Source organism: Apiospora marii (genome assembly GCF_038362585.1).
Source record: "Apiospora marii strain CBS 49790 chromosome Unknown utg000001l_segment0_segment0, whole genome shotgun sequence".
Taxonomy (NCBI): Eukaryota; Fungi; Ascomycota; class Sordariomycetes; order Amphisphaeriales; family Apiosporaceae; genus Apiospora; species Apiospora marii.
The window spans coordinates 3,514,118-3,539,529 of record NW_027117372.1 but is presented as its reverse complement, the minus strand read 5'-3'; the positions used below and the strand labels follow the sequence as shown (position 1 = coordinate 3,539,529).

At 54.1% G+C, this 25,412-nt stretch overlaps 10 protein-coding genes across 10 annotated transcripts; 4 read left to right on the top strand and 6 right to left on the bottom strand.

The window, feature by feature from the left end:
- Positions 1 to 3,047: 3,047 nt before the first annotated feature.
- On the top strand, positions 3,048 to 5,021 carry PG985_001153 (HPC2-domain-containing protein; the record flags this gene model as incomplete). Its single annotated transcript, XM_066820922.1, has 2 exons — positions 3,048 to 4,699; positions 4,766 to 5,021. 2 exons carry the CDS (start codon positions 3,048 to 3,050, stop codon positions 5,019 to 5,021), a joined length of 1,908 nt encoding a protein of 635 aa, XP_066691801.1.
- A 597-nt stretch (positions 5,022 to 5,618) lies between these two features.
- On the bottom strand, positions 5,619 to 6,689 carry PG985_001152 (uncharacterized protein; the record flags this gene model as incomplete). The annotated part of the gene is made up of 1 exon (XM_066820921.1): positions 5,619 to 6,689. One exon carries the CDS (start codon positions 6,687 to 6,689, stop codon positions 5,619 to 5,621), a length of 1,071 nt encoding a protein of 356 aa, XP_066691800.1.
- Positions 6,690 to 7,297: 608 nt separating this feature from the next.
- PG985_001151 (uncharacterized protein) lies at positions 7,298 to 7,825 on the bottom strand (the record flags this gene model as incomplete). The annotated part of the gene is made up of 1 exon (XM_066820920.1): positions 7,298 to 7,825. The coding sequence occupies one exon, from the start codon at positions 7,823 to 7,825 to the stop codon at positions 7,298 to 7,300; it is 528 nt and encodes a 175-aa protein (XP_066691799.1).
- Positions 7,826 to 8,872: 1,047 nt separating this feature from the next.
- Positions 8,873 to 11,365, bottom strand: PG985_001150 (uncharacterized protein; the record flags this gene model as incomplete). Its single annotated transcript, XM_066820919.1, has 6 exons — positions 8,873 to 9,015; positions 9,111 to 10,004; positions 10,075 to 10,486; positions 10,549 to 10,839; positions 10,912 to 10,982; positions 11,053 to 11,365. The coding sequence occupies 6 exons, from the start codon at positions 11,363 to 11,365 to the stop codon at positions 8,873 to 8,875; spliced, it is 2,124 nt and encodes a 707-aa protein (XP_066691798.1).
- A 2,391-nt stretch (positions 11,366 to 13,756) lies between these two features.
- PG985_001149 (ADP-ribose pyrophosphatase) lies at positions 13,757 to 15,490 on the bottom strand (the record flags this gene model as incomplete). The annotated part of the gene is made up of 1 exon (XM_066820918.1): positions 13,757 to 15,490. One exon carries the CDS (start codon positions 15,488 to 15,490, stop codon positions 13,757 to 13,759), a length of 1,734 nt encoding a protein of 577 aa, XP_066691797.1.
- A 612-nt stretch (positions 15,491 to 16,102) lies between these two features.
- PG985_001148 (PEBP-like protein) lies at positions 16,103 to 16,976 on the bottom strand (the record flags this gene model as incomplete). Its single annotated transcript, XM_066820917.1, has 4 exons — positions 16,103 to 16,140; positions 16,190 to 16,699; positions 16,754 to 16,782; positions 16,834 to 16,976. The coding sequence occupies 4 exons, from the start codon at positions 16,974 to 16,976 to the stop codon at positions 16,103 to 16,105; spliced, it is 720 nt and encodes a 239-aa protein (XP_066691796.1).
- Positions 16,977 to 18,545: 1,569 nt separating this feature from the next.
- PG985_001147 (aquaporin-like protein) lies at positions 18,546 to 19,549 on the top strand (the record flags this gene model as incomplete). Its single annotated transcript, XM_066820916.1, has 3 exons — positions 18,546 to 18,872; positions 18,944 to 19,247; positions 19,341 to 19,549. 3 exons carry the CDS (start codon positions 18,546 to 18,548, stop codon positions 19,547 to 19,549), a joined length of 840 nt encoding a protein of 279 aa, XP_066691795.1.
- A 178-nt stretch (positions 19,550 to 19,727) lies between these two features.
- Positions 19,728 to 20,618, bottom strand: PG985_001146 (short chain dehydrogenase/reductase; the record flags this gene model as incomplete). The annotated part of the gene is made up of 1 exon (XM_066820915.1): positions 19,728 to 20,618. The coding sequence occupies one exon, from the start codon at positions 20,616 to 20,618 to the stop codon at positions 19,728 to 19,730; it is 891 nt and encodes a 296-aa protein (XP_066691794.1).
- A 640-nt stretch (positions 20,619 to 21,258) lies between these two features.
- PG985_001145 (uncharacterized protein) lies at positions 21,259 to 22,726 on the top strand (the record flags this gene model as incomplete). Its single annotated transcript, XM_066820914.1, has 2 exons — positions 21,259 to 21,714; positions 21,764 to 22,726. 2 exons carry the CDS (start codon positions 21,259 to 21,261, stop codon positions 22,724 to 22,726), a joined length of 1,419 nt encoding a protein of 472 aa, XP_066691793.1.
- A 725-nt stretch (positions 22,727 to 23,451) lies between these two features.
- Positions 23,452 to 25,238, top strand: PG985_001144 (uncharacterized protein; the record flags this gene model as incomplete). The annotated part of the gene is made up of 3 exons (XM_066820913.1): positions 23,452 to 23,472; positions 23,576 to 23,659; positions 23,757 to 25,238. 3 exons carry the CDS (start codon positions 23,452 to 23,454, stop codon positions 25,236 to 25,238), a joined length of 1,587 nt encoding a protein of 528 aa, XP_066691792.1.
- Between the last annotated feature and the right edge of the window lie 174 nt (positions 25,239 to 25,412).

The window sequence follows — 25,412 nt, the reverse complement described above, 5'->3', positions numbered from 1 at the left end:
GCTGGAAAACGTTTGGCTGGGTGCACGAGCCCTAAACTTGTTGTAATCTAGAAAAGTACCACTTCAGGTTAGCAGAAGCTCGGCCAGTGGCTCTTAGCAATAAACTTCCACTTCTACTACAACTGCGAGAGATGAGATCGTCAATATATTGTATAGCTAGCAACTACGAAAGCTATATATGGACATATGTAGGTATAGGTAGCAGTATATGTTGGTAGGTAAATAAACCTTTTCCACGTTAAGGTACGCTCAAAAACCACGAGAGACGGATGGGCTGAGAAGGTTCAAACAACGAGGGCAAAAAGTCAAATTGGCTTGGAGCGAGAAAAAGGCCCCGGAACCGACTGCGACCAGCCGAGAGGATGAACTAAGCCATATTTAGAACAATGCATTAGTGGGGAGTCCACTTCTCGGCACGACAACAACTGCCCCATGCACGTAGACGGGTGCGAGAAACCTGAATGTTTCGGGTTTTAGCGCGCAAGCCCACACACGCTTAGCCCACCAATCAGCCGCCACACACGCTACGTCGGGTTTCACTTTCAACTTGATCTCATGGAGATGCAGGCTGAAACACCAGTCTTCTTCGAAGGTCACTGGATCCTAAAGATTCAGGCATGACTTGGTTTATCACAGCGCTTTGCTAATACGTCTATCAAGTGGGCACCCTGTATCAATCTTGATTGTTTCTCCTGAACCAAGTTCAACCCAAAGCTTTGATGCGGGGCAGATTTTGCTGACAGATCACGTATACAGATGTTGCTTGGATACGAATACTCATTAATGTCGGAAATCCACCTCGATCCAATATGTACGGTCAATGCAATTTCATCAGCCACCTTGCAAAGCCAGTACCAGCTTTGGTGTTGCCCAATTAAGCAATCCACATCTGAAAGTTCGGGTGAAAAGTCGGACACAAACCGGGGCAGGGTCGCCCTGCTTACCTCATCACCCGATCGGCGGCGCTCCCTTGCACTACGCAGGCCTACATATCGTCGCACGCGGCCCGACGGCGTATCGCGATGCCACGGGTTTGAGAAATTGGCAATTGAATAATTGCTTGACTTTCAAAGTACAGTCCATCCGAAAAGGTGCCACAGCCTTTTGAAGGGCAGTCCCGAGAGGTGTTCTTTCTGTGGTTACACACCATCACCAAGTCTGGGGAAAGGACCCCTGTTTCCGAGACCCACCCCTGTCCGATCCCATGCTGCGGCTATCGTGCGTTCGTGCTAGGTAGGCATTATTATATAATCAATCAATTAGCAGCTGGGAGCTGAGAGCCGGGCCTGGGACTGACGTGGTACGAGTCTACATGCCAGTGCCATGTACCTCGCCATCCCCCTGCAAGGCAATGCGCGGTATTCCAGTACGGCATATTGGCCTGGAGAGAGGAATAGTCTCCGGACTGGATGCACTAGGCAGAGGAGGACCCTATCAAAGAGACGCCCGAACCATAAACGACAGCAAGCAAGCATAATTGACTGTACCTGCTGTCAGTACCGTTTGTCTACCGGCCGGACCTGTTTTCCCAATGAGGCCAGAGCAGAGAGTCAGTTGAGTCTGATGATCCTGCAGCTGATCTGGTTGGCCGCCAAGTGAGGGCTGTTACTGCGTCTGGCAGTCTTGAGGGAGGGCCCCTTTGCCGAATCGCGATTCCATTCATACTCGCTCGCTCCCAAGGTAGAGTTGCATCTACCCCTGGCAATCTGGTGGTGTTGCTTTCTTTGCCCATTGCCTCCTTCCCTACCGACCGACCGACCGATTGTGACTGATGAGGTGTCGTTGTATTGACGATGATTGTCCGGTCCGCTCGCTCGCTCGCATTCTCTCTCACCCCTACCCCCCTCCCCCTTCTCGTTCTCTCCCTCTCCCATCCGTCTACCTAGTGTGCCGCCCCATCTGAGAGTCGCTTCCCTTGTCCGCCTTCCACTCTCTCCTCTTCTGCCTTTGGTGTTGTGGCCCAAAGCTCGGATCGTTGGCCCAGCCAGCCAGCCATTCCCATTGCATTGTCCCCATTCCCATGTCCCTCGCCCATCCCATCCCATCCCATCCCATGCCAACCAACCTGTTTCCCTTGAACGTTTCTACCCCCCCAGCTTAGTCCGATCTTTAATTCGTTTTTAATAATAAAATTTCCCACGCATCTCCCAGGACAATTGTCAGATGGGTGGTCAAGGCCCCGGTTTTCCCTTTTCGCATTCAATTCTCTCTCTTCTGTCTGTCTGTCTCTTTTCTGCCGCCTTAACCTGACCTGACAATTACTCGTTCCCCAAAAAAAGGTAGCCATCCCCAACTCCCAATTTGCACCCAAATCTCCTCATTTCTTCTTCACCTCTTTCCACCCAACAACCTCGCAAATTCGTGGTGTTGAGTACTTCAATCATCAAAACTCATCTTTCGCCGTCCACTATCCATTCGTTTTTTGACTGCATTTTCTTCGCAAGAAGTTGCTGCATACTTTTCACCGGGTCTCAGTCTCTCTACTGGACCTGCTGCATCGGTTTTTGGGGCTGAAAATTGTCTCTTGCTGTCTTCAGGCACGATTCCCCAAGTTCGCGACCTGAGGTTATTCTCACCTAGGGAGCCCCACAAGAAAGCGAGGTGACCGAGCCAGAGCGCCTTACCTTGCACAAGTCACGTTACCTACCCCGACTAGGAGGTCGCCTCTAAACGCCGAATAGTCGACCGCCTCCCAAAGCAGCTTGATCCAATTCCCGGGAGTAGTCCGGTTCGTCATAATCTTTAGCAAGCTTATTGATTGGACGAGATCCAACCAACCAAGCTTGTGCATAGTCGGCTTGGGTGGTTGTACCATTCATACCTGTGCATTCAACTTTCTCTATTGTCTCTATACCGGCCCTGCTTGTACAGAGCTCTCAATGCCGAGCAGGATCAAACTCAGCGGACTTTATTAATTCCCATATTTTTGTTTGTTGTGGCCTGTGTCATACTCAGATACTTCCTCTGCCGCCATCAATTGCATCGTGGGAGGAGAGTGCAAATACACCACCTGCACTTGCCTCATTTGAGGACTTTCATCACGAAACATGACCTCGTCGGCGGATATCCCGATGCGCGATAGCTCGTCGCCCGAGCTATCGGACCCCCCTTCCGTACTCTCAGATAACTCCCCTACCAATTACGGAAACTCCAGAAGCCGGCCTGGCGAGTTGGACGAGATAGTGGTCAACCAACGAGACTACCGGTACGATGGCGCAGGTCAACCTGTACTGACCAAGGATGGTCTACCTCGGAGAAAGCCTGGCCCCAAACCTGGCACCAAATTAAAGCGCCTCTCGAACACAGACGGATCGCCAGGCGACAGCGCCAAGGTGCGAAGACCCCGGAAATCCAAAGACCCTACCGCACCACCAAACGGCCGCAAGCGAAAACTCGCATCCGCCGAACCTGAGGCCAAAGCCATTGAGCCCCAGCCAGAGCATAGAGGTGCTACCATGAGCACGTCCAGCACACCACTCTCCGCGCGGCAAACACAGTTATCGGAGATGGGCATCACCAATTTGAACAACCGACTAGAGCCCATGGCTCAACCGAGCAGCACCTTCAAGCGCGAACTTTCCAGCTCCCAGCCTCGTGTCTCCAGCATGTCAAGTCTCCTCAACGACCCCGAACCGCCGCCACGACCGAGTGCTCCTCCCGCGCGATCCAGCGGAACGAATTACGACCCCATCCGTTCAAACTACGACCCTGTCAGGGAAACCATGGTGACGCACAGCTTCTCCAGCAGCATGGGATCTCCTCGCGCCCCTACATCAAATACTGTCAACCGCGCCAGCGCGTCGCCTTCTATTGCCAGCCTTGTCGACCCCCCTCCTGCCCAGAATTTGATCTCGCCAGTTCCTTCGCGCACTACTTTCGCGCAAAGCACCTCTTCTCAACCCCCGCGTGCGAAACCAGAGACGAACTCGGTCCCAGTTTCTCCCAACCCTTTCCGGCAAGACTTCGTGGCGCCTCCGGCCCCCAAACCAGCTGCACCTGAAGTAAAGAAATCGATACCGGAGGTCAAGAAGTCGGCGCCCGCTGTAGTGTTGCCCTCCAAAGCAGGCATTGAGATTCGCCCGACTTCCATCACGACTATAGGTGCTGGATCCAAGCGCACGCCCCCGAAGAACCAGAGCGCCGCCTCGTCTTCCCCGAAAATGGGCGCTCAGAAAGAACCCGCGTTTGCTATGGGCGGAGGTGCGGAGCGCTCAATCCTGGATTTCGGCAAGGCCGAACCCGGCCAGGAACTCACGACCCCTTCGATTTCGCTTCACATTCCCCTCGGGGGCGAAACCAACAAGTATGTCAACTTCATGAGGTTGGCCGAAGAACGGTATGGCTGGGATGCTCTACATCCACGACAAGCCGAACAGCGTGCCCGAAAAGCGCGCATCGCTGCCGCATCCGCCGCTTTAGCTCAGAACGACTCCAGTCGTGAGGGTGACGAGATGAGCGTGGATGAATCAGACAACGAAGACAGCAATGTCGACATGGGCGGTACAAGCGGACCAGACAAGCCTGGTGAGGTCAAGAAGCGGAAGAAGCGGCATTTCAAGGAGGACGAGTACGACAAGGCGGACGATTTCGTCGACGATTCCGAGTTGCTCTGGGAGGAACAGGCCGCAGCCAGTAGAGATGGATTCTTCGTGTATTCCGGACCTTTGATCCCCGAGGTCGAAAAACCGGAACCCGGACGGTATGTGCTTCATGACACGGCGCTAAGATGTTCGCTTTTGGTGCATTTGCTAATTCAGTATTTTAGTGGCGACGGTGTACCCAAGCGAGGACGTGGCTCACGGGGCGGACGTGGCTCTGCTCGGGCCGCGGGTACTACTCGAGGACGCGGTGGTGGTCCTGGTTCTCGAGGTGGTGCTGTACGAAAGCCTCGCATGACCAAGGCAGACAAAGCTCAGCTGGACCGGGAGAAACTGGAGCGGGAGCAAGCCTTCCTGAAGTCGGGTAGCAGTACCAACTACAACGTGCTGCACCCCACTAGCCCTCAGTTTGCTGGCTTATAGAACCTGGGCGGGCGGTTCACACCCAAAACTCATTTGTTTGCTCTCTAGCACAGCAAGCTCGGGCCCAAAACATTTGGCCTGATAATAGCTGTGAGGGTTGGGTTCAATACCAAGAAGGCACTGCGCCACGAGCGTTGCTGCTAATTGGTATTGTGTATCATGGGCGATAGACGCGATATTCCGGTGGCATTTTTTTCATGTTAAAAATCATATCGTTGCATGGAAGGGAAGGGGCACTACGGTGTTACCAGGAGTTTGGTCGATTCATGGCAGGTATTCTTTTCAATGCCATTCTCGCTGAGGTTTTCGGGATCATGGCAAGCATAGTGGCGTCTAGGTAGACGGTCATCTTGCGTGTCGCAGATGACCCAAGGCGGGGATAATTGTGTTTTCCGGGGTTTCTGTAGCCCAGTCTGTAGAAAACCAGCGCTTCTACTTCACTGCACTGCCCGTTTCTGCAAGTTGTTCTAATTTGATCTTTCCTAATACTAAGTAACGGCAATTTCTACCGCAGCCCTTATACACACCCGTATCAAGCGAGATAATTATCATGAAAACCAACCATTCCTAATGTACAAGATTTGACAGCGGCGTTTCTTAGCGCTGGCTCTTTGCCAACTCTGTGAACTGCTTGGCTGTTTCGAGCGCCGGCACGCATTCGGACCAAGCATACCACGTCTGGCGGAAGGCGAGCACGGTCTCCTCCTTGGAGCCCCACGTGTACCCTGTGGGCAGCGCGTGCGAGTACTTCTCTGGGTGGTTCAGGGCCGGCCAGTAGTGCTTGTTGTGGTGCGCCGTGAGCATGTACGCCCGCGCCACCTGGTCCGACAAGTCCGTGATCAGGGGCGCGTAGTCGTCGCGGTCAACCACGTCGCGCCGCGTGAACAGGACGTCGCTCAGGGCCTCCTCGCGCAGCCATGCCATCTTGTCGTCGTAGGTCAGCTGCCGGCCTCCTTCTTTGGCCTTCTCCTCGTCGACGTGCTGCGCCAGCGCTATCAGGTCCAGCATCAGGCGCGCCTTGAGCAGCGTCAGGGACGCGAGGAAGCTGAGGTCCACGACCCGCCGGAAGGGCGTCGACACGTCCTCGAGCGCGTCCTCGCCCTTGAGGTCCAGGAACGGCTGCGCCATGTCGGACCAGTCGTAGTCGCCGGCGGTGCCGCGGACGGCGTACCACTTGAGGAAGTCGAAGGCCTCCTGGTCCCGGCCGAGCCGCAGGTACAGCACGGGCACCTGGCTGCGCACGCCCAGGTTGTCGCCGCGGCACAGCCGCAGCAGCTCGAGGGCCGTGGCCAGCGCGTACTCGACGGCCTCGCCCGTCCGCAGGTTCAGGCTCGCCGTCATGCGGTCGTAGAGCGACTGCATGTAGGGCCGGGTCTCGGGGAACTCGCCCCAGAACCGGCCGACGACGCCCTCGGAGAAGTAGTCCACGGGGTTCGGGTCGTCAGCCGGCGGGGAACGCAGCTCCGCCTCGGCCCTCTCGGCGGCGGCGCGCGTGTGCTTGACCAGGTTGCACGAGGTCTTGTGGGCGGGCCGGTGCTCGCGCTGGTGCTCCGGCCCGCAGTAGTGCACGAGGCGGCAGGCGCCGCACATGAGCAGGTCGCTGCCGCGCCGCTTGCAGCCGGGCTGGGCGCAGATCTGGAAGACCAGGCCGAGGTTCATTCGGTTCATCTTAGCTGTTTCTTGGAGATCCGATCTTTTTTTTTTTTAAGAGGGGTTGATCGTCTTCTTGGCAAATTAGCTGAGTCACTGTGTGTGTTCTGGCATTCTCATCGTTCGATTTACACGTGGTGGGTGGCTTGAGGACAACTTACACTGAGTTTCATCGAGTCAGGCTCCACGTTTCAGGGGTCCTGGCTGGACAGGGGGGTCGCGGTCTTCATATTGACGGACTGGCAGCAGCTGGCGCGGGGCATGTTGACGATTTAAGCCATGGGCCAGGACATACGCACCTGATCATATACATGCAATGGATTCCTGCTCCAACACGAATCGAATTGAAGCGAACAGACAATATCGTGAAATCGGATCAGGAGATTTCAAGACAGGGCACCGAGACGTCCTTTCCTTTCTTGTCTTCTGGAAAAAGTCCAGATCCCGCGTGACCTCGGCGACATCCGCGATTGACGGCTACGACCGGATGGATGCAGCGATATCACCGGCACTCTCTGATTGGACAAGTCTTCTCGTTGGTGGAAATGTTTCTCTATTCGTTTATTGTTTATTTCCCTTCCCAGAATCTATGGTATCAAATCCTAACCATCGCCACCGACTCCGCTTTACAAGCAGGGCCAGTCCATCTCGATGGGCTCCAGCTCGCCGGGCCCGCGGAAGTCCTGCTCGAGCTCGGCCTGCTCGACGAGCATGGTGCGGTCGGTCTGGCAGCCGAGCTGGGCGAGCTGGCGCCAGCGGGCGAGGTCCTCGGGGTTGCGCTTGTCGCCGTGGGCGTCGACGCTCTTCTCCCAGTGGCCCTTGGAGAAGCCGATCATGGTGGAGATGCGCTTCTGGGTGATGTCGTAGACCATGCTGACGAGCGTGCCCGTCTCCTCGAGCCAGCTGCACTGCCACAGCTCCCCCGGCCGCACGCACTGGTACGTCACGGCCTGGTAGTTCTTGCGGCCCGCCATGGGCCCCCCGTGGATCGCGTACACGATCCGGTCCTCATTGAAGAACCACATCTCGTACCGCCACGTCTCGGGCTTGCCTGACTCTGTTTCGGACCCGGGCACGGCGTACGAGTAGAGCAGGTGACGGTCCCGGATGTCGGCGTCGAAGGTCTCCGTTGAGACGTTTCCAACGAGAGGCATGGTGGCGTGTGGTTGGTGGTTTGGTATGGGTGGTAGGTAGGTAGGTAACGAGTTGTTTGTGGTAGTAAGAAGGAGAGACGATGTTATTGATATTTCCTCTGAACTCGGTTTGAAGTGTGTAGTTTCTTAGACGGTGTCTGATTATGAGGCCCAAACTCATACCTTACTCGAGGGACGTCCATGACTCTTAAGTGTCTTTCACGTCACTAGAGCTCTCGTGATGTCATGGCCAATGCGCCCAGCCTAATCACATTGTCTTGTCGGCACTACACACGACGTCCGGTTGTCGAGCTGGGCTACTACCGAAGAGCCGGACGGGCGTAGCCAGACAGGTCTACTACCTCGGTAGAAGGGCCTCCAAAGTCGTCCGAGCTGGCTTGATCCCAGCTGGACTTATTGTGGTTCCTCAACCGGGCAATTGGCACCCACGGTCGCCTCGCGCCCTCGGTCGAGGCTCCCGACCGCTAGAAAGTTGCATGCATCATGGTGTGCATGGTGCGCATGGGGCTGATGGGTGCGAGGATTGGAGGGCTAGACTGCTGGGGTGGTCCAGGGGGTCCGTATTCCTGGGCCCATTCGGCTGTCGGACCGACTTGGTGGACCCGACGAGATCGACCGCCACGAAGCTTGTCCTCTTTTCGCCAACCGTTCTAGTGGGGCTTTCGCTGCAAAGAACACTATGGTGGGCTTCGAAGCTTCGAAGCATCGTGAGATATTCCAGACGACGGCTGCCCGCTCGGCATTGGCGTTGGCAAGATCGGCCGGTCGCCCCGGCTAGGCCTAATAGGGGCTGGCATGCTACATGCCACACCACATCATATCGCATCGCATCGTATTGCAGCGCATCGTCGCGTTGCTGCCGGCCAGCTTGATTGATGCGAAATAGGAAACCTCCGTGGTGATCATTTGCATTATGTAAGTCGTAGTTACGCACCCAAATTGGTCAAGCCATGCCCCCCCGAGTCATGCCTCCAAGAGCAACAAACCGTCATGTATCATCCAATATCCACTACCTTTTCATATCTACGTCTCCATCCACACGGCAGGTTAGATGCCCGAGTCGTCTTGTTTACCCTTAATCTGCTGCCACAGAGCCGAGTCGACCCATTTCTTGCAACCGCGTCGAACTTCATGATCACGGGGGAATTTTGGTATGCCCGAGGGCCGGACCAGGAGCTGGAGCGCAAGGCCTGGATAGAACGGTGTCAGCTTCATCACATCTCTTTGAAACCCCAATGACCGCCTGCCCGCCCGCCACATCTTCCATCCGTTCGAGAACACTCACCTGAACTGGCGTGCCACGCGATGTGGCAATGCAAGAGCCACGCGCCGGGATTGTCGGGCCTGAACGCCATAGCGAGGAAACCGCCGGCGGGGAGCAAGGCCGTGTCCCTTCGAGGCGGGTTGTCGTATCGGAACCACTGTTCGGGGCTGGTCGTTTCGTTCCACGTGGTGTTGCCCTGGCCCAGCACGACGAAGTCGCTCCCGTGCAAGTGCATCGGATGGGGGCTGTGGTGCCGACCAGAGCGTGAGTAGGTAAGCAAGCAAAGACGGAAAGGGGGTCGAATGCCTCCAAAGAGAGGGGTACTTACATATTGGTTGGATCTGAAGATTCGAGAATCACGTAGATGAAACCGGTGTCGAATTTCTCTGCCATCAAATGTCAGTCTGGGTAGAAGCAGAAGGTATGGGCTTTCGAGGCCGATGGGGTGGGTGGCTGTACCCTCTACAACCCTATAATGCGGGTTGTGAATCGACTCATCTATATTCAGGATGGTCGGCTTGTCGAAGTTGAGCCACATGGGCTCGTCGCCCAGAACCCAGTGCACGTACGGTGCCCCGGGAGGACCGAAGATGGTCTGGTTGGCGGGCTTCCCCGCCTCAAAAGTGTCTCTGGTCACATTGTTCTGTGGGTGCTGGTCGACACACCATGGCACAATGGGGTTGAGCTTGGCAGGATCGACGTCTTCGCAACGGTTACCCGGAGGCCCAGTCGTGTTTGTGGGCAAGTCGGTCCTGGAGCTGTCGTATCGGACAATGGCAGTTCTTTCGTCGACAATGGGGGTCGCGGGGTCAGTAGGGAGGCCGAAGAAAGCGCAGTTGGCCGCGGGCTGGGTGCGGATCCAGTAGTCCTTGGAAGTATCGCTCTTGCCTTCGACGATGACGGTATATCTCTGGCCTGTGACACGCGGTGTTAGATGGCCCTTGTCCGAGGCTATGTTAGAAGAGGAGGCCCTGGTCAGACGTACCTATACCGATGAACAGCTCGTCGACGGTGAACGGCTCGACCGGGACCAGATCGTTGGCGATGACGGTCAGAGGGTGATCGTCGATCCGGAAGACGAAGCTGGACCCGACAGCTCCATTGATCAGCTTGAGGGTGTGGTTTTTTCCGGGGGTGAGCAAAGTCTCGTAGTAAGGCCCTTCCATGCTGCCGTTGTAATGACCTATACCATTGACGACTATGCTGTCGGTGGCCGGCGGCGGGTCAGCTGGGTTCGTCGTCATTTCCTTCTCGTACGCGACAAACGCTGTCTCGTGGACCCAGTCCGAGATCATCATGGGGCCGAGATCGATGTCCCAGTCCGCGCTGGAAGGCCCGTGGATCACAAGCGGTCCGGCGACGCCATCAGGGTACTGGCTCTTGTTGTCAGTATCTATCTAGCGTATACACAGACAGAAAGTGTGTATGTGGCGACACAGAGAGAGATGTGTCGACAAACCTGTGACGAGTAGTGGCTGTGATACCACGTGTGGCCGTACTGCATGGCCTTGAACCTGTACGTGAAGGTGTCGTCGAGGGCGATGGGGCACTGCGTGACCCCGTTGACGCCGTCCATCTCGTTGGTGCCCAACTGCCGGATCCCATGCCAGTGGATGGTAGTGCCGTTCTCTTGGATCTTGTTGGTCACGTGAATGACGATGTCATCGCCCCAGCAAGCCTCGATGAGGGGGCCGGGATAGGTGCCATTGAGGTACTTTCCCAAGGTCTTCTCGACGCCATCGGGTTTCAACTGTAGAAAAGTGTAAGTCAGTACAAGGCAACCAGATACCCAGGTGAAGCTTGTGGTAAGGGAAAGACCTACATCTGAGTTCTCGGTCACGTCTAACCAGTACTCTCTTGTGATGCCTTTTGGCGTATTCTTCAAGGTTTCGTCTAGGCTTCAGTGAGTATGCATGCACTCCTTGAATTGACATCTTGCAGTTGTGTATAGAAAGGTGCTTACAGTTGGTGCGGACGTCATACTGGGTGAAGCTGGGCGCGCTGGCCGTGGGGTCTCTGATCCAGCAGTCCCTCGAGGTCTCGGTGTTACATTGCTCCCATCCCTTTGCTTCTAGCTCTGGATAGTGACACTCGAAGGCGGCTTTTGGATGGACATCTACGCCGGGGATAGAAGGGGAAGAAGGGCCGTGCTGACCCGGCTTTGGTAGTCTGAGCGGCTTCTGGGCGGCGTCTTGTTGGTCGATAATGACGGCGGAAAAGGGGTTGAGTTGTGTGACTTGCAGCACGAACTCGAGGGTCACTTTGAACCAGCCCATCTTGGAATGATCGAATAGCTAGTTGGGAAATCCACCCTTGGCCATGCTAGATAATCACCAGGACTTCCCTTGGCAGGACATTCCTCAACTTATATGTCATCTGTTTCCAATAGTCCTTGTCACGATGGGTACCATATACAAACGATGGGGACAGGAGCCCGGCCACACCGTCGAACGATACGACGTATTACGCATCCAACATAAGCAAAATATTACAAGAAAGGAATCGATTAATGGTCAGGTTACTGCTGAGTTGAGTAGCACAGGGCTGCGCCTCAGGAAAGACAGCTAACGCCCCCTATACTAGTCAGGTTAAGATCCCGGGCTAGGGCGATGGGTCTTGAAAGAGCTGAACGCCAGTGGCTGGGTTTGGGGCCGTCATGTGAGCTGAGCTGCCAACCGATTTGCCCGGGAGAGCTGGACAGCCACTTGCTATCCTGCAAGGGTCGTAGCAATGTCATACATGACCAAGTCTGCCTGCCCGTCAGATATGTATGCACTTCCCGGCTTTTCGGCACTCGGGTGGGCGTTGAATCAAGTTCAACGTGACTACCGGCCTCCGTTTGCTTTCCCCCCCTCCCCCCCCCCCCCCGGAATGTCTCGCGGTGCCCACAACCCAAGGAGACACGAAAAGTAAACAACGATAAGCATGGATAACACCAGACCGGAAAATCCGTAGGTGGGACAAAGAACGCCTTACGATCGATCTGACAGGTAGGTAACGTGGAATCTCACGTGGGCATCAGTCGGGACTTTCTTGTTTTCTCTTTGTCCCGGGGTGACTCAGATCCAAAACTACGACGCAAGACGGTCCCGACTATTTGGTGCTGTAAGGCTGCATTCAGCCGCAGCTCGATTCGTCCACGTAAGGGTTGCTTTCTCACGTGTGATTCCCACACACCCACACACCCACATACCCAATAAGACAAAAGCTTGATACCCGCTTGCATTGCCGATTGGGCGATGATACGAACTTCCCATGTAGGACTTGGCTGACATATCAACCGCCCCCACGGCCGCTCGGAAAACTAGTGGAATTGGCCCGATGCTTACGCGACGAGGTGCCGGTGTAACGACCCGAGTGATCGTAAATACGGGAGACCCGAGGCAAAGCCAAGTCGGCCTCGGGAACAGTTTCGAGGGCGATCCGTATTTCAACATACACAGCATTGCTCTCCGCCGTGATTTCGGTCCTCTGGCTTGGCGACGGTTTCTATACGCATGTATGCCCAAGTACGCAGCACTCGTGCGTATGCGGTGCGCTGGTTAGGCTATCCTGCACTGCACGACGCGGTGGGCTGATCGCAAAATACCCCCTTAGTTGAGAGGGAGGAGGGTATAATGGAAACATAGCCCTATGCCTATCCAGCTGTGTCAGGTGTGATAACTTCTCCGGATTGGGAATCTATTGGCGATGCCCCTGTCCGAAGTTTCGGTCAAAACGATAGCTGAGATGCCATATAGATGTGAGAATGTGTTGGCTTTGCGCTTGCCCGCGTGCGCGTGACCTAGTACCACATACATGAAGGCTATTAATGGTCAGTCCCGTATCCCTGCATCGCTGATGAGCCCATCAGCCAATGCCAACAACCCGACAAGGTTCTTCCGCATCACACAACGTTGCCTTAGAATCTCATTTGTCACCGTACCATCAGTTCGTTCCGAGCTCGGCACCGTGCACCGGTCAGTCAGCTTACGTGCAGCCCGTATTTCCGCTGACAGCTGGTTCCCATGAAGCCTCCGGGTTTTTGGCATGTTTTCTATTCTCAGGAGTAGACGATACGTGCAAGTGCCGAAACCATCAGCTACAGAATGCAACACCAATCAGAGCCCCAATTCAACCCCTTGCAGCATGAGCCCATCGGTCACATGTGGTGGTGTCCAGCGAATGAACAAAACACACTACCAATGCTGACCTCTCGCGCCAGCTCGATGAGTGTGCGAGATGGAGTCAAAGACAGGAAATGGAGAGAAGAGCCTAAGCATTGATTTTTGCACAGCCATGAGCTTCGACTTCCTGGAGGCAAGGAATGGTTTGCGAGGATGACGTTGGGCGCGAAGCCGACCGAGTCACGCACACGTCCCGAGCGAAGCCAATACAGCTTGATAGTTCGCTGTGTCTGGTCAAGGATTACCCTAGCAAGAAGCTTGTATTGATCTTAATCGACCCGGATTACGAAGGTGTCTTGGGAATGAAAGTCCCGCCGGAGGATCGCCTTGGCTTTTGCCGGGTTACATCTTAGATCAGAAAGACATTCTACCCCTCTATCTACCACTATTAACTTCATTCCTGTGTTTAAAGGCATCCGGATAATATGCATGCCCAATGCCCAGCTTGTCAAGCGATGATGTAGATGACACACAGAATAGCCTCCATTGTCATGTAGAGGTTTATCCATACCGCAGGGGATTCTCTGCACAAAGTCCCATGACGAAATACATCGCCTCCTCGGAAACCTCCTCAGGTGTCCAGGGACAGAATTCATCCCCCTCCTCAAGTTCATCCACGTCTCGATCCCATTTGCGAGGTGTGCTATAAAGGACCTCAAGCCCACCGCCTTCCAGGTCTTCAAATCTGACGTCGCAGTCGAACACGTCGTCCCCACGACACGCCAGATTGTCCCGCAAAACTTCCAGCGCATCGGCCCAGCTTCCTCCGCCATCTCCCCGGAGCTGTACTGAAGCTAAATCTAAAACTCTGAGGGCACCGCCGTCCAGTTTGCGGAACATGTTCTCAAGCGCGTCTTGTCTGATCTCGAAACCGCTGAGTTCCACCGCTTGCACCTTTGTCCAGGTCATTTCTTCAAGGACGGGGCCCAAGTCGAAATACCTATATTCCGGATGGCCACTGGGTACGCCATGGCCAAACACTAACATGTTGATATGGACGGTAGTGAGATTGCCTCCTGAAATCATGGCTTTGAAGAAAGAGTTCGCATAAATTCGGTCTGGTGGTGACATGGGTCTCCGAAGCTGCCAGACCGGACAAAGGAAGCTCATACCCTCGTAGCCAAACTCGAACTTCTCTAGCTGCTGACATGCAGTGCCTAATTCCGCAGGCAACTCCGACATCGGTGACAAAGATGGCGCTCCGGGGACGAGGAGAGAAAGCTGACCCCAAATAGGGAAACATACAATGCTGAGATCTGTGATTGGCGCACCAGCCCGGTAGCAGGCAATTGGAATCTCTGATAGCAGCCTCGCAGCAGGTAGTGAGACTTCACCCTCGTCAGACCGGTTTTTATAACTGTCAAGCCAGCCATGGGGGGCCGACATTGCTGATAAGAGTTGCTCGTTGTCGTTGATAATGTAGGCGCTTTCGTGATAAGGGGATTTCATGCCATCCGTTATGATGAACTGGAGGCATTCATGCCGCAGGTGCCCCAGACACCGAACAACCGACTGGACGAATGAGCCGCCCTCGACGAGTTCCAGCTGTTCTCGGTGCTTTCCATGATAGGTATCATGCGCTTTCCATATCAATCCACGATAGTTGCGGATTGCTGATTCTCGCTCCGTTTCCCCCTCATATCCATAAACATCGTAGTCTTCGTCGTGGTCCAGATACCCGTCCTTATCCCAAGCATCAAATATCCTGCAGCCGTTGCGAAGGCATTTGATCTCCTCCGGGGGCTTTCTGCTTTCTGAATCACACTCATCCAAAAGCTCAGGACCTTCTGATCCATACAGATCGCTGCGGAGCATATGCCAATCGGAGTCATAGTGCAAACACATCTTCTTAATATCCTCCAACCGGGATTCGACAAACAGTGCCATGTCGTCTGCCATACCCAAAGTGTAGCTGGCCAGCGAGATGACGACCTTGCGCACACTGGCAGCGACGTGAGCGTTGCGGGACACCAGCTCCTCGGCGCGGCTTAATGACTCCTTGCTCAGGTCTATGGTCAGCGCAGAGAACAGAATAGGTGTTGCGGCGTCACTAAGGCGCCGGCAAGTCAGACGCAGGGCTTTAGTGGCATCCCGGCGTTCTTTACAGTCCAGCATGTAGCGGTATTCTTCGACTTCGACCCGGAAGTTTTCAAAGGTGAGAGACAACAGTTCCAAGGGAAGGTCCAGAATCCCAGTCCTCGGTTCTTGGCCCGTCTGAATACCTGGAGCCGCCATGGTGAGCACCGTCGTTGGAATGAACGTTTCCAGTGGAATGGATGTTTACAGTCAAAATGGGTTCGAAGATATTGTAGACAAGGCGAATATCTTGTCAACGTAATTCTCAGGTTCGGGCGAATGAGGAAACGCAAGGAACAGATGAAGCTTGGGCGAACAGAAATAAAATTTGCTATTGGGCATATGACATGACTTTGTTTATTCCTCTTCAACTGTGCCTACCTACTTCCTTTTTGGAATTTTATAATTGAGTGGATCCATAGAATGTATGGCGGGTCACTTTTTACGAATGTGTGGAAGGAGCGACCTCTTCCCTAGACCATGGGCCCAAGCTGTCCATTTCGCACTTTCCTTCATGCTACTGACGTGCCACTTCCCTACCTAGTCTAAGACAAAGTTCCCGGTGGCCACCAATTGTTTTCAATATAAGAATATAAGGGATATTCAGTACCTGAAAGTGAATGGCGTATAGGTAATGATAGAATAGTGTTAATTCATTTCAGGTTCTGTAAGGAGAGTGTAAAAGATGCTTCGTCTGGACCAACAGTCCAACTATCACCAACATCAAAAGATCCAGTTCCGAGGATGTACGCTGTCCACTACGTTGGAGTCCTACTGCTTTTTGTTCTTGGCGTAGATGAAGTTGGCCGCTACCGCCTGTCAGTACGGAATTGCCAAGCCAAGTGGTTCTCAACTTACCAACCGGCTTCAGACCATTGGCTTTTGCCCAGTCTCGTACACCGTAACCCTCCTTCCCCGCACCCCAGTGCTGTCGGTCTTCCGGCTTCGAAACGTGGAGGGGGTCCGTCGTCCCGTTGACGGGTGCAAATGCCAAGAACACGTAGCGGTGTTTCCCCGTCTTGGGCGGCGGTCCCGGCGGCTTGTATGGCATAATTTCCTGGAGATCTGCGAACTGAACTTTGGAGCACGCCTCATTGGCTGATGTGGACAGAGTCAGACCCGATGCAATGAAATGGCAGAACTCGGACCACTTTGGGTTGTCTCGAGATGGTGCATCGGGGTCGGTGATCGTGACGATGTAAGTCATGTTCGAGCCGCAGAGCGACGCCGACGAATCGGATACCTCACTCAGGGTAATGTGCGGCTCGTGCTGAAGCCCCTTCACCTTCAACGTATTCCCGAGGGTTGCATAGTCGCTCGACGACCACTCCGCATCCAGAAGGAACGAGGGCAGGAAATCATCAATCACTGAGGAAGAAGTCAGATGTCAGGTGGGTGTCGGTTTGGATGGGCACGGCTTACCAGTGGGGATTATCTCGGCCTCCTTCAACCTGGTCGCGTTGAGCAAGAATGAAACATGGCCTGGGAAATGTCAGACGTACTCTTCTTGTACCTTGTGTAGCTCGGACTCCTGAACAGTCATCTCATCATTGGTCAGGACGACTTGTCCTCCGAAGCTGTCATGGGCCAGCGCTCGGACGGCAAGCAACATGAAAGTTGCGACGATGTAGTAAAACGATGGCATGGTTGCCGGTGACAAGCGGCTTGGAAGGAGTTAAAATTAAATAGACGTCAATTGATACGAAGGCCGAAAATAGGTGCCGATAGAGACCCGCGAGGAGTTGAAAGTAGTGAACATTTGAAGTTGATGTTGCCAGTATGCCCCGCCTCAAACCCCCCATGTGTGATGTCATGACGTTACACTTCAAAACGTTGAACTTTAAGGTAGTATGCCGCACGGATTAATGCACGTCATGCATAACCGACACACTAGAAACTGTACGGTCCAATTTGAGGACTATACGATCCTGCATCTGCACTTATAACGTGTGATACTAACCCCAAGTTGCCAGGGTAAGTTGGCATAATGGATCGGAGCAGAGCATGCTAGGCGCGTTCAATGTTGAAAACTAGTAATCCACGGCAGATATACCAAGGGACACAACTCAGACTAAGCGTAGATCCTCTTCCCATTGTAACCAGGATGAAAGCCAGGGGCATATTCGATGCAAGAGCTATTATAGGTAATGGCAAATGCTCTAGTACATGCGCATGAGCAAAGCTAGTCGGTGTTATATCGTTGCATCGTCCAAAAGTCAGGGGGTGACCTACGATACTGAGAAATGTGACGATATAGGCACCGATAAGATGGGGAGATAGACAATGAGTTCTGTAAGCTGGGGGCAGCTATGAGGTTGTGTCGTCAAGTGACTGACTGGTGATGAACAGGCTCGTATGCGGTTTTGTCGATACGAATTCAATAATCCTGTGTCTCGGGACAAGACGCCATGTATTCAATACTATCCTGAAAGTATAGTCTGTTTTGAAAGTAGGGGCTGAAATGGAATGGTACTAAAGAATTGTGTGGCGGTGAAAGGCTGGTTCTTCCACCCGGTCCCTTTTTCTTCGATTCGCTCAAAGTACCCCTAGAGTGGACGTCATATAAGAAGACACGCGAATGGAGAAAACGCATATTTGACTGTAAAGTATAAGAAGGCTGTACTCGATGATAATAAGAAAATACTAATAACAAACCTAACAGGTCTAGTTCTTTTTGACTTAATAATATACGGCTGTGACAAGCCCACTCGCTACTCCAAAGCACGGAGTTCCGATGGGAAAGGAAGCATGAACCCAGCCACTTCAAACCATCCAGGCCCAGCCCAGCCCGTTCTCGATCGAATTAACCCGGTGGTGTGGTTGCGGGGGCGCTATAGACTAGGTACTAGAAGCCCAGCCGCCTAGCGCGGCCCCTGGCGCGCGGAGCCGCGCCACAACGACATCACTCCGCTCCTCCAGGACTAGGTTTTCACGTCATCGACCCTCGAATAGATAGCAAATACCCCAGTGCATCAGATTCTTACCCATTGCCGATATCTGTACGGGAATATGGGCTTGGTTTATATAGAAGCTGTCATCTTTCTCCTCTTCGGGTTTACTGTGTCGTTTCTTTTCATTCTGCCAAACATACCAACACCAGGAAAGACCTGAACGTTACATATCGACATTGCCAATAGCCTTATCCAAGCTAGACAATCAGATCTGATTCGTCAATATCCAACCGTGTACATCGAAAGGTGAAACAGTAGCAAAAATGGGCGGCCGACTCCCTGTGGCCGAACGGAATGGCGACCAGCGGCACCACCATCATCATCATCATCACAATCAAACCCACACCACCGCGCTACAGCAACATATCGTCGCCGCAACGGGTGAGTTTGTGGGCACCTTCTTGTTCCTCTTCATGGGCTACGCAGGCCATCTCATGATCCTCGACCAAGCCGCCCAGGGGAGGAGCTCCGTCGCCAGTACGTCACTCGGGTTCCTGGAGATCATGGCCGTCGGGTTTACCTACGGATTCTCGTTGCTTGTCTCGGCCTGGGCGTTTTATCGCATAAGCGGAGGGCTCTTCAACCCTGCTGTATGTCCCTTCCCCCCTCTCCTCCACTATGCGCCGGACAAACGCTGACGATCGACGGTACCATATTACAGGTGACGCTAGGTCTATGTCTTGCTGATCAGCTCCCCTGGGCCCGTGGCGCATTTCTAATGCCCACTCAGCTCATCGCGTGCATGTGCGCTGGTGGTGTCGTGCGGGCCATGTTCCCCGGCGACCTGGCGGGAGTGAACACCATCTTGGCCCCGGGCGTCAACCTCGCCCAGGGTGTCTTCGCTGAGATGTTCTTCACGGCGTATCTGGTTTTCGTTGTGCTCATGTTGGCGGCGGAGAAGTCTCGCGATACCTTCTTGGCACCTGTGGGAATCGGTTTGGCGTTATTGGTGGCCGAGATCCCTGGTAAGTTTGCATGGGCTACGGCACTGCTAATATCACTTTCGTTTCGAAAGCCACCCTGATTTGGTTCCATCTGAGACTGACATTGAACTGCAGGCGTGTTCTACACTGGCGGCTCACTGAATCCCGCGCGGAGTTTCGGGTGTGCTGTGGCATCGGCAAGCTTTCCAGGATACCACTGGATATACTGGGTTGGGCCTTGTTTAGGGGCAGCCCTTGCTGCTGGGTACTTCAAATTCGTCAAGGCTTGGCACTACGAAGAGGCCAATCCAGGCCAGGATGCCGAGTCCGAGGGTGAATTATGATTGATACACGGGGACATATGAGTTTTATGGAAGATGGGGGTGGGATTAATCAAGCTTTGGCAGCGCAAGTCTCTCAGCTATCGCGAGGTTCATGAAAATGCTTTTGCAGTTAGCAGGTAGTTTGATTGCCTCGAATGTATATGTAGGTTGCCTGTGAACGCCAGCTTCAATTGTGAGTTCACTTCGCCTTTGCGTGCTTTTCCACCAAAGCCTTCATGTGTATCCCCATACCCGCTCGTAGCATCCAGTAGGGCTGCAGGGTGCACAGCCATTCTTGAAGAGAATGAAGCCGGTACGGCAACACAGCGCCGCCCTTGCTGACGGCTGCGCTCTGCACAACCATGCGGGCCATGTCGCGGCTCGAGGGCGTAAAGAGGTTGACGCCGACACGGTGGCCGTCGCTGTCGGTGTCGCCGATGATGCTGGCGACGACGTGCACGTGGCAGCCCTCGGCGTGCAGCTCGGTGTCCAGGGCCAGGCTGAAGGCGCGCATGTAGCCCTTGGTGCCGGCGTAGACGGCGGCGTACGGCAGGCCCATGTCGGCGAGCGAGCCGGCGTTGATGACGAAGCTGGGGTCCTTGGGACCGCCAGCGCCCTTCTTCAGCACGGGCAGCAGCGCGTGGGTGAGGTGCGTCATGAAGGTCGCGTTGACGTTCAGCACGGTGCTGACTTCTTGCGCCGTCTGCTGGTCGAACGGCTTGAAGCCCTCGGGGGCGTGGCCGGTGCCCACGTTGTTCACCAGAACCCGGACGTCGAGCGACTCGAGCTCGGCGATGGCCGCGCGGGTTGCAGCGAAGGAGTCGGCATTGAATGCCGTGCTGGCGTCCAGGAGCAGTGTTTTGACCTCGACGCCATGCTCGGCTCGTAGGGTCTTGGCGAGCTCATTGAGACGGCTCTCGTTTCGCCCGTGGATGACGAGATTGAAGCCGCGGCTGCAGAGCTCGTGGGCGATGTCACGGCCGATTCCTGTCGTGGCACCAGTGAGGATGGCCCATGCCGCGCCTGAAGAGCTCCGGCTGTTCCGTGGCTGCACTAAAACGTTCGAAGGGGTTGAGGAAAAGATGCCCATTTTATCTGCGATACTACACTCGAAGTCAGGAAATAGGAATGAAACGTGAGGCTAGGCCCTGAAAGATTCAAATACATTTTCTAGCAGACTGTGGCTAAGGCTCTGTTATCTAGGAACAACATGTCATATCCCCCAAGGAGGTGCTGATTCGTAATGCTCACTTCGGCCGATACAGGTCCCAACCAACGACAACAGCGCTCCGCCATCCACTTCTAGATCCTGACGAATTGGAACAGCGGGAAATGACCAAGATAAAATGAGTTGGTTGCACTGATGCTGCATGTCAGAAAATAGCCAGCAGGCCTCAATCTGCATTGGCAATTGCTAACCACAAGCTGACAGGCACAATAGAAATTACACAAGGTACTACGTACAAAAGGTCAGGCAGGGTGGGCCCCTGTAACGACGACCCTTCCCCACGCTTTAGCGCTTTGGTCCAGCCCCCACCATCCGGAGTCGCCAATGCATGGTGTGGCACCTCAGGATGATATCATTGACCGATCAAAAGCTTGCTGCCCACCACCCACACCATAAACGGAACTGTCTCATCTCTTCATCCCAAAGCCACCAATAACATCTCGTCAAATCTGAACCATCCGACATTTATCCCATCTAGCGAAATCTTGTCACAAAAGAGACGATGACAGGGGCTTGCCCTCCTTGGGGTCTGCAATGGCGGTCCAGCACAGCTTTTATACTCGCCACTGTGGCAATCGGTCTATTTACCGACATGTTCCTGTATGGTCTGGTGGTGCCAGTGCTGCCGTTCCTGCTTCGCGACCGACTTTCTGTGCCTGATAATGAGATCCAATCCTACGTGTCCGATCTACTGGCGGCTTATGCCGGCGCGCAGTTGCTGTGTTCGGTCCCTGCCGGCTGGATTGCTGACCGGACGAACTCGCGGCAGGTCCCTTTCTTATGCGGTCTTACTGCTTTGCTCGGTGCGACGATCTTATTGGCAGTAGGCCAGAGCATAGCTGTTCTCATGTTTGCCAGAGTGCTTCAGGGAATGAGCGCCTCTGTCGTTTGGACCATAGGTCTAGCGATGATAAGGGACACGGTCGGGCCCCAGAACCTCGGTAAGGCGATAGGATCGGTAAGTTATCCAATCCTTACCGAGGAAGACAACGTGCTCACACCGACAGATCTTCTCGATTCTCTCGATAGGCCCACTGATAGCACCTGTAGTGGGAGGGATTCTTTATGACAAGACAGGTTATGCAGGCGTCTTCGGAGTCGGTTCCGCCATGTTGGGCATTGATTTCATTATGCGCTTGTTACTCATTGAGAAGAAGGTTGCGGCGAAATATGACAGCTCACTCGCCGACGATGGCACCAACCCTAGAACGGACGCGGCGAGCGACGAACCAACCGAGGAAGATACACTCTTACAGCGGAAGCAAGAAGAGCGATACGAAATCCACGGGGAGCAGAACAAGTTGGTTCGCGCTGTCCCAGTCTTGTATTGCTTGCGCAACCCACGGCTTCTTGTCGCCTTCGTCATGGCGTTTGTGCAGGCTGCGCTGCTTGCCGCGTTCGACGCAACCATTCCAATGGAGGCTCTGGACCTGTTTGGGTTTTCCTCTTTGAAGGCAGGGTTGCTGTTTATTGCGCTCAACATCCCTTGCCTAATTATCGGCCCAGTCGCTGGGTGGGCTGTTGATCGGTTCGGTACCAAGCCCGTGGCTGTGACAGGGTTTAGCTACTTCGTACCAGTCCTGCTGCTGCTTCGCCTCCCTCCAGAGCAGCTTGTCGGAAGATCCGGCAACATCGCGCTGTATTGTGCCTTGCTCGCTCTCAACGGCGTTGGACTGGCGGTCATAGACTCGCCCAGCTTCGTCGAGGCGAGCGACGTTGTGCAGCGGTACGATAAAGCGAACCCGGGCTTCTTTGGGGCGAACGGCCCTTATGCACAGCTGTACGGATTCAACTCGATGTTCTTCTGCGCAGGCCTCACGCTGGGACCAATCATTAGCGGTACGTTGCGCGACAGCATTGGCTATGGCAACATGAACGCCGTCCTGGCGGGCGCGACTGGGTTCACGGCGGTCGTGTCATACTTCGTGGTTGGCGGAAAGCCAAAAATAGGATTTGAGCGGACTCAGTGATTGAAGACAAGTAGATACACTACTTTGCGTATAACACATGTGTGTATTTAGGTATACTTGGCACACCAGAGATGCCATATTTTACCCATAGGTGTAAGAAACTCTGAAAACGGGAGCTGCAACTAGTGTCGGCCAGCCTCGGTCCAGATTGAAACTACGACGAATCTTTTCAAATACATGCTCACATTGCAATGACCAAATATGTGCTCACATTGTGATATTCAGATATCAATTATTCTTGACCACCTACTCTGTGACAAGGGACAAACCGCTGCATACCTCATAGCATGAAATCCACCAGGCTGCCGGAGTAACAAACCATCGTAAGCAAGCCAATGTATTTGATACTCACCGCCTTGGCGATAAGTGCACGGTCTTTTCAAAAAGACGGCAGAAAGTCCGCCAAGATTTCGCAGAAAATAAAAATAAGCGGTAAACCCACTGCTTTCCAGCCAGAAAATTTCGAGGGGCCAGTAAAACCCAGTGGGCTGCAGCCAATCAGCACGTGCGATTCTGCTCTGCCTGCTCATTCGAGGGACGGAAGGCGGAAACTACTGGCTGTTTTTTCTCCATCCATCAGCAAGCTACAAACAATCTTTTGGCAAAAAAGCTGGCATTGATCACCACATCGGCCCCAAGCCTTCTGCATTCATTCCACGACGGATTAATTCCACGATCCCGCCAAAAGACACTATCGCGGTGGATAGATTGTAATCTACTCAATTATGGCTGAGTCTACGCTGCAGGTTCGTTTGCCAGCGACCCCGCTACTGTCCTCGTTCTGCTTTTCTCGGCCCCAGATCCAGATCTTTCAAGAGGACAAGCACTGAACCACAGCCACAAATATAGGAGCGCCTGCGCGACCATGCCAAAGCCTTTGATGGCCTGCTGTCCTTAATCCCCGCCAAGATGTACTACGGCGAAGAGTCCGGTGTATGTATACCATGCCATCCCCGTCTCGTCAGACTTGGCGCTGCAGACGTTGCCATTCAGCATCCGCCAGTTGCTAATGCATGTCGCCTTTTCGCAGGAACAAGGGCAGAAGAAGAAGCAGACCAAGGCCGAAGCCAAAGAAGCGCGGCGAAACAAGCTTGATCCCGACAGCGAACTCAATAAGAGCGTCAAGGAGATCATGGATGAGCAGGCCCGGAAGAAGCGAAAGCGAGACCAAGGCGAGGCTGAATCCGAGGACGATTGGTCCGACGTTGAAGGCGTTGAGTACGAGCAGCCTGGCCAAGGTTTGAAGCAAAAGAAGAAGCAAAAGACGACCGAACAAGAGACGGAGGCTTCCGCCAAGGAGCGCCGCAAGGAAGAAAAACGACAGGGCAAGAAGGATCGCAAAGCAGAGCGCAAGGCGTTGCGAGAAGAAGAGGCCGCGTATGACAAGAGGAACGTCAAGTCCGGCGTCAACAAGGTCAAGCTCGGTCCGAGAGAGTCGCAATCCGCCACCCAATCCAAGCCGGACGCGAAGCCCCAGACTCAACCTAGTCAGTCCGTCGAGCAAGATGACGAGGAGACCACAGTCACTGAGCCAGCTGATATGCAGAAAGTCGACGTATCGGGTCTCGTAGCCGACCATAAAGATCAAGAATCCGGCTCCACATCCGACTCCCAGTCTGCTCCGGGCTCGCCCGTCTTTGATCCTAACGGTACACCTGGCGACCTCACTGAACAAGCGCCGAGCACTAGCACATCCATCTCCTCTACGGTCGCGCCATCCGAGAAGCCGAAGCACATCAAGATCCCCTCAGACACTACTGCGTTGCGTGCCCGCCTTGCCGCCCGGATAACAGCCCTTCGCGAGGCCCGTAAAGCCGATGGGCCTGACGGAAAGCCCATTCGCACACGTCAAGAGCTCATCGAGTCGCGCCGCCAGAAGCAGATGGAGCGAAAGGCGCACAAGCAGGAACAACGCCAAAAGGCCAAAGCGGAGGAAGAGTTGAAGAGAGAAGAAGCCCTTGCCTCGGCTCGCAATTCCCCAGGCGGCATGCTCAGCCCGGCTGTGGACATGGCGGATAACAACTTCGCTTTTGGGCGCGTCGCCTTCGAGGATGGCGCTAAGCTATCCCATGACCTGAAGCACGTCCTCAACAATGCCAAGAAGAAGGGACCATCTGACCCCAAGACAGCCCTTCTGAAGTTCCAAAACGAAAAGAAGCGCCTGGAGAATATGGATGAAGAGAAGCGCAAGGATATCGAGGAGAAGGAGGCTTGGTTGAATGCTCGGAAACGAGCCGAGGGCGAGAAGATCCGAGACGACGAGAAGCTCTTGAAAAAGGCCGTGAAGCGCAAGGAGACTACGAAGAAGAGGAGCGAGAAGGCGTGGGCTGACAGAGCCGAAGGTGTCCAGAAGAGTATCAAGCAACGTCAACACAAGCGCGAGGCGAACATCCGGGAGCGAAAAGAGACAAAGATGCTCGGCAAGGCAGGCAAGAAGAAGGCCGGCCCCAAGAAGAAGACGGGTGGCCGTGCTGGATTCGAAGGGGCCTTTGCCGGTGGTAAGAGAAAATAATCGTTGCTATGAATGATGGCAAAGGAAAAGTTGCTGCCTTGGGTGTGTGAGGAGCATCAAGGCTCATCATCATGGCCTACCTTCCTACTTAGTGTACATACTCTTGCATGTTCCAGGGCATTTCAGCGGGCGTAATTGATTTTGATGGACATCTTACCTTATTCTTCATTGTTC